Raw genomic sequence first — 11,831 nt, forward strand, 5'->3', positions numbered from 1 at the left:
CACTGGTAGCCACCTGGTAAGCTTTTAAATACCTAAAAAGAATGGATATCTAATTTTAATAGTATGTGTAGTTTCAGTGCTGAACTAAATAGTTTGAGATCCAATCTCATGTGCAAGCATGAATTAAAGTTAGAGTCATTCAAGTCGATCCAAAAATCCTCCGCGTAGCTGAGTCGCCAGAGATGCGAGTAGAGGAGCTGTCCACAGTGCTGAAAGCTCTCCGTAGGGAGTCTGTAGCGTAGACACGCCTCTTCCTGTAGCCTTGGCGTAGCTACAGAATGGCCTTTATACGAGGTCAAATGACTTCGCGCTACTAGCTAACAGTACAATATTCACTCACTGTGACAATTATACACGATATGCTATATTATAGGTTAGAGGCTACATGCGGTTTTCAGTAGAGATGCAACACATCTATTTTGGGTGTAGTTATGATGTCTTTATTCTTAAACATTCTTGCAATCTTCAAAGATATCTTATTCGTTTCGACTTCACAATTACAATGGTCCTTCACTCAGGGTACATCCGTGGCACATAACAGTCTGTCCGTTTAAACCACGCGTACAGAAGCTTGTACCATGCACAGTGTGCCTGTTTGTACAGTGCTGGTATTGGCGTTCCCTGTATCTGTTACGAAACGTCTGTATGTCATCGGTCTTATAGGTATATAAATATGTTAACGTTTCTGCCTAAATCAGACGGTGGGATGCCAATCCCGTGGTGTCAGTCTGATCGTGTGCGACTATACGAGCGGGGTTTAACGGCAGTCAGAAGGGAACGCGGCAGGTACAGGGTGTGAAGAAAAGAAATAGGGAGGGAGGGAGAGCGAGAGAGAGAGGAGGATGCTACCGCCGTTGCCAGTGGAAAATGGCTGCTACAACCGTCCTAATACACCGCGAGGACATAAAGGTGGAGAGAGAAAAGAAACGAAAATGAAGTATGAGAGAAAAAAAGAACAATTGAGAGCGAACACGGCTGTGTGAAAGTGTGTGTGCGCGCGCGCGTGTGTGTATGCGTGTGCGTGTGTGTGTGTGTTGAGAGAGAGAGGGGGATAAAAAAGACGGGAGACCGGGGGGCAGCAGGCTCGAAGCGGCGGGCGACACCAAGCCATGGAGGGCGAGTAAGTCTGCGTTTTTCATTTTTAATAAAAATAAAATTCAAATAAAGGAGATATGCGTAGTTAAAAAAAACAAAAAAAAACAATCCCCTTTTCTGCCATTGCTGTGTGTGAGGCTGACACATTAGGCTCACAAACATACACACATACAATGCATGTAAGAAGAACCACCATTACGTAGCCCTGTATCAATATTGTACACCATATATACATCCACATAAGTATGCAATACATGTTTAGACCTTGTTCACATACATGAGAACTATAATACAATCAGTGGTATGCATAAAAGCACGTCAATGCCGTATCAAAGACAAGTAAAATGCTAGTATAGGTTAGTCTTGATGGAATACGCAGCATGAAAATACGGCTAAATAGCCACGGAGTGGTGTGGATGGTAAATATAACCTATATGTAAAACAGTCAATATGAAAAGAATACTGAGGTAATGTGCAAAATATAGCGAGTTTTCGGCCAATATCGCGTCAAGCACAACATCTAGCGACGAATGGTTAAGAGCGAGGGAGAGGTGATGTGGATGTGATTTTTGTCAACGCGTCTCCGGTTTCATTATGATTTTTAAAGCCAAACTTTATGAATGAAATGTGATATTTCTCTCTCAACCCCCTCCTCTCTCTCCTTCCCTCTCTCGTATCGCCCCCTCCCCCCAACTCTCTTCCTCTTTCCATTCTCACCCCCATTCTTCTTCTCCTTTTCCGCACGCATGCGGGGTTTTATTTTTTTTTATCAAGGATTGTTCTTCAGAATCAGTGGGATTTTTATTGTATTTCATTCATAAAATAACGGATGTTGGATGTGGTGTTCGTGTGTGCGCGAGCGTGTGCGTGCGTGTGCCTGCGCGCGCGTGTGTGCGTGTGTGTACAGAACGGATGATACTGTGAGCGAAAGGAAATGCTTTAGAATATTTACAACGATTCTGTTTCTTCGTATTTGAACATTGGCAATGATGTACTCTCTGTGGCGGAGCCGTGTCGTTGGTTTGCACTCATGCGTTTTAAAATTAGTTAATTTTTATGTATGAGGTTGAGGTCCTTGGAATTATAACGGGCCTCGTACGGCAAATGGGCGCGTTCATTGATATATCTTTCAGAGAAATACTCTCATTCTTTATCTTACCTCTCATTCGTCTACGTATTCGCTTTTCACTAGCATCATAGCATGTTATATCCTTATTCCAGCTTTCTCAACGTTGGTGAAAATATAATTTTAGTTGTTAGACTAAAAAATACATAATCCATACCCCTCCTTATCAACAATAACGTATTGATATAATTTGATTGAAAAAAAAAAATGTAAACACACATTGTTATTGGTGTAACCTGTTCGTAAGTGTGTAGCTAAAATATATTTGTCTTTATCATGTAACTACACAAAACGCAGTGCTTGCTGCCATCTTCTTTCGGTTTACTTTTCTCTCTTAATAATAATAATAATAATAATAATAATAATAATAATAATAATATAATAATAATACCTCACATTCCTTGTTTTTGTAACATGCGTGATGAATATCTCCATTCATGTTCAACTCAGGGTATCATCAAGCAATACGTAGTGTTTTGAGAATTTATAATGTCGTACTAATAGAATTATGTCCACTAGTGATTAAATAAAGTATTTTCATGTGCCATTGAGGATATGGGCCTTGTCTCACGTGTTCATCCACGAATACTGTAAGCTACCTAGCCTATATCAACCGGTGCACCAAAGTATTAGTTTGACGAGCTTGTCTATTTTTATTATCTGTTATGTTCACTCAGTCACATCACTTACCGACATAATAATTAAGATCGTAACATAACGTAAATATAATGGGAAATATTGTGCCCTTCATTTGTAAGTTTTATGGGGAAATTAAACTAATTTTGTAATGTTAGACATTTAGTGAACCAGGCTTTTTTTAAAAAGCTAGTTGTTGTCTTGCAGGTGTTCTGACTGAGCGTGGTGTGTGTTTACTCTTGGTCCACCAGTTCAGTTAGCCGCTGGCTCTCACTCCTCTCGCCTCTCTAACAGTGTGCGTGTCCGCGCAGTGGTGATGACACGTGACGACTCTAGTGGCGGGTGGGTGCCCCTGGGAGGCGGTGGCCTCAGTCACGTGATCATCTGTAAGGGGCGGAGTCCAGAGGACAAGGGGCGGAGAGGCTACGTCATCCGCGGAGAGAGGCTGCGCGATCGAGCAGTGAGTGTGTGCGTGCGTTATATGCCCGTCTTTGACAATCTTCCCATTCCACCTCTTCTTGAGGAAGGCGTTCATGCTCCATGTCTGTTTTCTATCCTGCTTTGGTGACTCGGCTCTCCAGGGCTGTTTTAGTGACCCTCCCCTCACTCTCTCTGCAGCCGGTGTTAGAGTGTGCCGTACAGAGGGGGCTGGTCTACAACAAGGTGAACCCCATTTTCCACCACTGGCGTGTGGAAGACAGAAAGTTTGGCCTGACGTTTCAGAGTCCAGCGGACGCCATCTCATTCGAACGCGGTCTCCACAGCATCATCGACAGGCTAGACAGAGGTACTCCGTGGGGGCAGCCTATGGTTTGTAAATAAATACGTAATAATAAAAACGGCAAGTAAAAATGAACAACTTGATCAAGACAGTGTCTTACAGTGAGCCTGTAGATGGATGGTGATGTGTCTTCAAGATGGTTGAGCCTCAGGCCTCAGTTATATGATGGTGATAGAATGGCTTTGGCATCGTTCCTGATTCTCTTTATTATTTACCTTTGTCTGAGCCTTTAGACCCTCAGCGCAGCATTCGGTATGGGAGCATGAGGCTTTGGGAACTCCAATATGGTGCATAAAATTGTAGCCTACCCCTACTCAGTGATATATAAATAATCTGTACCTTTTTTGCCTGGAGAGTGTACTCATTTGTACCCAAAGAGAACATTACTGTTCTTTCAAGGTACATTTGGGAAATTTGATCCTCGAAGAACAAGAAATGTACCTCCACTGGAGCTGCCCATTGTGTTTTGCTGTTTGATTGGTTCCAACAGTGATTGACAGGTCAATGTAGCGTTGGCCATTTTTCTCCCTCTCCCATCTCTGCCTGGCACTGTCTGAATTTGGGCATGCCGTCCTGCACCTGTCTCTCAGTCCCGTGTCTCCCTGTCCTGCAGAATCGGACTCCCCGTCATCCTCCACCCCTGAGGAAGATGAAGGCCAGACCGTGAGTGTCTTTCTCTCTCTCTCTCTCTCTCAGACGCTGCTCCCAGTGAGCCGGGGCCTGTATCACAGAGCAGGATAACTGAGGTAGTTGGGTAACGGTCCTGAGTAGAACCCTCTCATATCTGGGACATGGACTGAAGCAAAAAAAAGAGCTGTTCCGGGTTTTACAGTTATCCAGCTAACTCAGTAACCCTGCTTTGTGGGTTTTACCCAAAACCTCAACCTGTGTGTGTGTATACATATATGTGCATGTGTGTGTGTTTATATATATATATATATATATATATATACTGTATGTGTGTGTGTAGGAGGATGTATGTATGTGTCTGTGTATGCTGTGGTGTGTGCATACATGTATGCTCGTTTGTCTGTGGTGTGTGTGTGTCTGTGTGTATATATGTATAAACGTGTGTGTGACCCTTGCCGTTTTTTAGTCTCACACAGACAGCGAGTCGTCCTCCAACAGCAGGAAGGAAATGCTGCCAAAACCCGTCACCATAGTGACCAGTGAGTCCTCCTCCACCTGCTTTGTGCGGTCAGCTGCAGAGGATTATGGGTATGGAGCCGGCCACGCAGTCCCCACACAGATCCCTGCCCAGGTAAGGACACACCTGTGCTCCTCTGTCAAATTCAGCTCAAAGCAGGAATAGTGGGTGCAGGCATGCATGTCAGTGTGATACTTTCACATGTGAGGGCACAAGCTGCACTCTAACTTTTTATTTACTAGTGTGTATTTCTACTAGCACTGTGCCCTGTTCCACAGTTAGTTAGCTGGATAACTGCACTGTACCTCTTCCAGGTTTTACTTTATGCAGTTATCTGGCTAACTCAGTAATCCTGCTTTGTGGAACAGGCCCCAGGTCTACTTATACAGAAAGATGACAGATAGACTGGCATAATCACTTCAAAAGTATTTATATTAAGAATGTATATTTATATATTGAGAAAGAGAGGATGATATTACCATTTTACTGTAACCTGGACATAGCCTGACAATGACAAGTCTTTAAACATAAGTGAGATATTTTCACGATATTCTCTACATTGCAGAATTAAGTGAGTCCTCAGCAGGGCTGGTGGGTTATAGGGGCTGTATTGGCTGAATAATCATATTCCTGGGACAGACCAAAGCCTGAGTAGTGCCCAGTGTTTTGAGTTATCAGAAGACTTGTTTATTGCATCCTGTAGGACAGGGTTTGCCAAATCGGGGACACCTTTACCAGTCTTCAAAGGGAACCCCAAGGGTCTTCTAAACGGGATCTAGTGTATTTCTTTAAATTCTGTGCCAATTCTATTTTATTAAATATTCCCATATTTAATATTTGAGGATAGATATTCAGATGTTCAAGTGTGATCTTCTGGTGTTTGGTAACATTATGACTGTTGTAATTCATTTAATATTTATATTGTACTAGAACATGTACTGAGCTATGTCACCTGCCATATCAAGTGCCCCAGGTGTGGCGTAGAGGTGTGTCAAACTCATAACCCAATATCTCCCCCGGTCTCAGATCCACGCCCGGCCTGTGCACCAGCAGCCCTCGCAGACGACCGCCATCGTGAACCCTCCTCCTCCCCCGGCCCCGCCCACCCCTCCTGCCGCGGCCCTGCCCCCCCTCTCTCTCTCTCCCCTCTCGCCCACCCTCTCACTGCTGGAGGAGGAGGACCTGCGGAGCCTGGACCCCTGCAAGGACCTGTGGGGTTCGCGGGGGTACGAGGACTACCGGAGAGCCGGGTCCACCAGGACCGCTATTGGGGGGCTGGGGGGCGGGGTCATTGTGGGGGGCGGAGACCCGCAGGACAAGACGGAGCTGTGCGTGGTGCGTTTCGAGAAGGAGCTGGCGGGCGTGGGGGTGACAGGATGTGAGGTCACAGTCACGCTGGAGAGGAAGGGCGTGCAGCGGCACCCCTCAGCCACTCCCTCCTGCGGTGGGGTGGGGCCTAACGCTGCCCCCTCCTGCCCCCCCTCCGCGGGAGGGTCCCCCCAGGACCCGGGGAAAGGCTCGCCCTCCCCCTGCTGCATCCACACCTCCCTCGCCACACCCCGAACCCGGACGCGCAAACGTGGCGGGGGCGCAGGAGGAGGAGCAGGGGGCGGGCCGAGTGACTGCGGCGGGCTGGGCCTGGCGGGCTCCGCCTCCGGGGGCGGGGCCATCTCCCCGGACGAGGACAGCCCCCGCCCCCAGGGCTCGTCGCGCTGCGTGTACTGCCGCGCGGTCTTCAGCGCCTCGGAGAACGGGCGGGGCCGCTGCCGGGACGCGCCGGACCCCGCGCTGCGCTGCTTGCGGCGCTGGACCTGCGTGTGGTGCGCCGAGAGCCTGCTGTACCACTGCGCCTCGGACTCGGAGGGGGAGTTCTGGGAGCCCTGCTCCTGCGAGGAGGCCACGCCGCCCGGCGGCCGGCCCCACCCGCTGTGCTGCGCGCGCTGGACGGCTCTGCTGGCGCTGTCCCTGCTGGTGCCCTGCATGTGCTGCTTCCTCCCGCTCAGCGCCTGCCTGCGCTGCGGCCAGCACTGCGGCTGCTGCGGGGGCCGGCACAAGGCCGTGCGCTGAGGGCCGGGGCCCCCGGGGGACAAGGGCGGGGCCAGACGAAGGTCCCCACAGAGGTACAGAGAGCACAGGCGTGATCTGGTCACTCACATACACTCACCCCTCCCTGCAGCAGGGACGTTACTCAGCTTTCCATTTAACCGCCATTATTATCAGTCACATGACCCTTCTATCACGCCATTCAGCCAACCGTATGCCTTTTTTTTTTTTAAACACACCCAAACTCTGCTCGGTACTCAAAATGAAAATTCATTTCCTGTGAGTGGTGGCCGCTCTTTTTCCTTGAGCAGTTTCTGTGTGTATGGTGTTCACTGGATCCTGGTTCAGGGATCACAGGTCAAAGGTTAAAGTCCAAATTCAAGGTAAATGGTGAGGAGGGACAAGGTTAGTGAGGGTTAAAACTGTTTTAAAAGTGTTTCATTGAAAGAGATTAAAAAAAAACACAAGTTTCTGCACTGGCAGACAGTGGGTATTTAATCGTCCTCCTGTTTAAATCTGTGGTCCTTACTCCTGGTCCTGGAGAACCACAGGGTGAGCTGGTTTTTGTTATTCAGCACTTAATTGGTCAATGAACGCAGTTAATTACACAGTTAACTCACATCACCTGGTTTCTTGGGTCTGAAATGGTTGCTGCTATTAAGCAAAAACAAAAACCAGCACACCCTGCGGCTATCCAGGACCAGGAGTCAGGACCACTGGTCTACAGGAAACACTCCTTTTAGGGGGAAAATGGTAAAAGAGGCAGTGGGGGAAGGGAGAGAGAAAGAGAGTGCAAACATTGTGAGAAATAGAAACCCAGGCCAATCCCAGAGTGTGTTGTGAATAAGAGAGACAGGAGAAGGAGTGAAGAGGCCTAAACATGGCACAGCCCTGTGGGACCAGCATCAGTTTAAAAACGTAGCCTGTCTGAGCTTCGTAGAGGAGGGGTATGGGCTCAACACCAGGTGCCTTTACTGTGCCTATACCCTACGTAAATACGCAAACGCAGACGTTTCGAATTACGCAAAGTGGATTTCAACCCAATGCCGCGTTCCAATGTGTCACCTGAAATTCGGAAAGCAATGGGGGCGATCCAGCTGTCCTGCATCGCCCCCTTGAGGACTGGGGTGTATTACCTCCACACGGACGTAAGAATGCAGGTTCATTTGCTTTGTGTACTTATGTTTGGCATGTTTTTGGCCTTACTGCAGAGAGGGTGCAGGGAGGTGATAGGGTACAGTCTCAGAGTTTGGGAGAGGGCTCAGCGTCAGAGAGATGACAGGGTAAAAACTCAGAGTTTGGGTATGTTGGAGAGGTGACAGGGTAAAAACTCAAGAGTTTGGGTATGTTGGAGAGGTGACAGGGTAAAAACTCAGAGTTTTGGAGAGGGTTCATTGTGGTGTAGGAGATAACAGGGTACAGCAGACTCAGAGTTCAGTGTTTAGTTTACCCCCCTCCCACCAGCCTCTAAAATGTTTTCACTTATGTAACTGCCAGGTAACTGCTTACCAAAATATGAATGAATAAAAACATCCTACTCAATTAGATAGGACCAATGGCCTTGCAGATGCCCTCAAGCACATTATAATGTATTAAACAGATGCCACCAAAAAAGGAAAATATTTATTAACAGTTATTTTTTTTAAACTGCTGATTGGCAGGTTGATGAAGGAGAGTTGAAAGATGACCTGAGAGGGGGCAGAGTTTTAGAGAGACAGGGAGCCAGTGTGCTGGTGTTCCATTGGACAGGGTGCTCCAGCCTGCACTGTGAGCCACACCCTTGGGTCTCCAGTCATAGTCCTCCAAAAAACACAAAATCTCTGCAACACAACACTGTTCCACAACACACCACTGTGCACAGGCTCTTAACTGAGAATTTCAAGCATTGGATTTACAGTCCCACATCAGTATGATTTCCACGTTCTAAAACAAATAAATGAAATAAATTAAACTTTAATCGAAATTAAACGGTTGTCGTTTCAGACAGAATGGGGATCTCGGTTCAAAATACCTCGTGGCAGTTGTGTCCCTGCGAACGTGCTTTAAAAATCTGCATCTCAGTGCTGCTTCTTGTTTTAAATCACCTCAAAATCCTTTTTATTCTTCTAAGCTGCATATTTCAGTAACCCAGCTGCCAAAATGGCAGCCACTTACCCAAGAACAGGGAGAGATGTCCGGAGGCTGCATTAATACAGTGTGGGGGTGTGTAACACCACCACTGGTATTAGTAACTATGTCTGTTCACTCTGTTACAGAGGGACACAGGGGGGACATTGGGGGAAAGGGTTGCTGAGGGTCTGCTGGTTTGAGTCACTTTATTTTGGGATGTACCCGTGTCAGTGAGGAAGTCCCAAATGTACCAGAGAGAGATGGTTTTCTGAGAAAGTGTGCTGTTCTTAACCAATCACGAGAGTGTGCAGTTCTAGTCCAATCACGTGAGAGTGTACTGTTCTAGTCCAATCACAAGAGAGAGTGCTATTATTATCCAATCAAATCGCATCTGTCCATTTCAGTCTTCTCCCTCCACATGCACTCAGATCTACAGAAATGCATGCACTCCTTAAACATACAGGTCGCGCACACAGACACACACACACACGCACAGACAGGAGTGACACAGACAGGAGCGTGAGGAAAGTGACATTCCCCCGAAGGCCCCAATCGTACATCTTAATAAATGTGCCTTTTGATTTCATTTATTAAAAACACATTATTTTTATGTAGTATGTACTTTATGTACCATTTTACTTATCGGGATTATTTTTTTCTGCCAATGTGTATATTTTACAATGTATGTATTTATTGGTTAATTTAAAAAAGTAATTACTGAAATATTACCTGTTGGTTTATTTATCCAGATATTTATTGAGATGATTTATTTATTTTTGGAGACAGGTTTTTAATTTCAGTGCTGTCTTACTTCTCTGACTTTGTGCCAACGTGCTGCTTTGAGGTGTTACATATCGTGGGTTTGTATCATTAATTAAAACCTCACTCTATATTTTAATGAAATGAATGATGCTTATCAATCTCTTAAGTACTGTGTGATTTTAAAAATGGAGTTTAACACAAAAGTTTAACAGCGAAGTTTAACTGTGGAGCTTAACACTACAGTTTAACACTCCGTGTTTAAACTGTTTTATGCTGCAGGGTACAACTCCCTCACCTGTGGGAATTATGGGTAATATCTTCATTTCTGTTTAAGTCAGTGCCAGTTAGGAGCTGATTTCTATCTGGGAAACCAATTACTTCAGTGATAGGAGGTGCCACAAACTGGAATTTTCCCTCTCTGATCAGAAATATGTCTTTACATCCACAGTAAGTATTATATAAAAAGTATATGCTGATGTGTAAGCTCGTTCAAATGATTCGAGAGTGGAAATAAAATCGCCCCAAAACACATAACTAAGAAACAAGAAAATCAGTACCAATATTTAGATCCAATATGATGGCGCTATGGATCTATTATCCCAATTTCAAGATGGCAGCATTAAAGGTACTTAGGTAAGATTTTTGTGTTTTTAAAAATCCCTTCCTATCATTGAAAAAGGCTCACTGACATTCTGCCTGTGTTCATACACCTTAAATTCGGGTTTCAAAGTGTACATTTGTCGGGCTTTCACTCTGTATCAAAACATTGTACAGCTGTACAACAATTCAAGCTCATTGGTTGAAAATTGGTTCTAACTGCCATAGCCAATGGCGTGGGGGCTTATTCTGATTGGTCGTGTAGTTGCCCAAATTGTACTCCAGACAAGCGATCACTAAAACTCTACACTATTGCTTATTATCCAAGCGAAGACTACATATCTAATTATAAAACTACACCAGTTTGTTATTGGTAGCAGAAAGCAAATTAGCTGCAGTTAGCTTGATGAATTTACAAATATCTACTTATGATAAAATATAGGCAATACGAACATAGTAGCGATTGCACAAGCGTTGTGTTTCAGGTGGATATTTGTATATTTGGGAAGCTAACTAGTAATAGCCAATTTAGTTGTTATTACTGATAGCAAACTGGTATTGGTTTCTAACTAGATAAGCAATAGTATACAGAGTTTCAGTGATCGCTTGTCTGGAGTGCAATTTGGACAGCTACAAGTTCATTTTATTTATCTCTTTATGCATTCAATCGTCTGTGTTTAGCTAAACCTTTATTTCTCTCAAACTGTAAGTTACAGTTGCATCGTTTGTGGTGGACTATCATATCTTAATTACAGAGCCAGCTAGTTACATAGCCAAATAAGCTGCTTGCTCACAATATAGTTGGTTAGCCAAAGTGAAAACTTCAAAAAGACAAAAAATATAGAGTGTTGTGTAGCACATCAAAAAGTCAAAATTCCATAAAGTCACCTGTTCGGCGAACATTTTCTTACGAGAACACTACGAAAAATGGCAGGCTCTGTTGCGTTTGTCACTGTCAGCTTTCCAAAACAGTGCACGAGAGCATTGAACTGTATAATAACGCGTTATATTCATAGATTGTGGGAAGCTTAAACAGTGTTGTCTGTTGTTTGCTGTTGCAATTCCTCTCTAGTCCAAAATGACCTATTGTACCTTTAAATAATTCTAAAATTCATTGCCTTGATCCATTCAAGTCTAAAGAAAAATCTATACAATTTGGTAGAACAAATAATTAAGTTTCAGTTAAATGAAGCGGATACAGTCAAATAGGAGCATGATTTGCATGGCAACAGCCATGAGAGGTAGAAAAACAAGCTGCTTTTATTTATTTTATTTTTTTTAAATCCAAATGGAGCATGAAAGCCTGGTGTTAGTCTGCAGGTTCCATCAGAAAGGTGGGGAAATGAGCAACCAATCGCATGGCTTGTCTGAAAGGTGTGAAAATGTGCATTATGCTTCTGCACACAACTGCCACACCACAGGCCAATCAGCTCATGAGGCTACATCAGAGCTGTGTGATATCACCAGGATTGGGCTGGCCTCTCAGATTCTCACCCAACAAAGGTCTCCTGAACTCTCCTTCTAGGGAAAACACC

The 11,831-nt window shown here is 45.0% G+C and overlaps 1 protein-coding gene across 1 annotated transcript; it reads left to right on the top strand.

The window, feature by feature from the left end:
- The first annotated feature begins 1,036 nt into the window (after window positions 1-1,036).
- Window positions 1,037-9,840, top strand: spred3 (sprouty related EVH1 domain containing 3). Its single transcript, XM_061217917.1, has 6 exons — window positions 1,037-1,120; window positions 3,152-3,317; window positions 3,476-3,644; window positions 4,252-4,301; window positions 4,735-4,899; window positions 5,812-9,840. The coding sequence occupies exons 1-6, from the start codon at window positions 1,110-1,112 to the stop codon at window positions 6,850-6,852; spliced, it is 1,602 nt and encodes a 533-aa protein (XP_061073901.1). The 5' UTR covers window positions 1,037-1,109; the 3' UTR covers window positions 6,853-9,840.
- Window positions 9,841-11,831: the final 1,991 nt, after the last annotated feature.

This window comes from Conger conger, chromosome 13, assembly GCF_963514075.1.
Source record: "Conger conger chromosome 13, fConCon1.1, whole genome shotgun sequence".
NCBI lineage: Eukaryota > Metazoa > Chordata > Actinopteri > Anguilliformes > Congridae > Conger > Conger conger.

Coding starts and splice junctions, on each gene's coding strand:
- spred3 (XM_061217917.1), top strand. Junction 3,318..3,475: donor AGAGGCTGCGCGATCGAGCA/GTGAGTGTGTGC, acceptor CTCTCTCTGCAG/CCGGTGTTAGAGTGTGCCGT. Junction 4,900..5,811: donor CCACACAGATCCCTGCCCAG/GTAAGGACACAC, acceptor CCCCGGTCTCAG/ATCCACGCCCGGCCTGTGCA.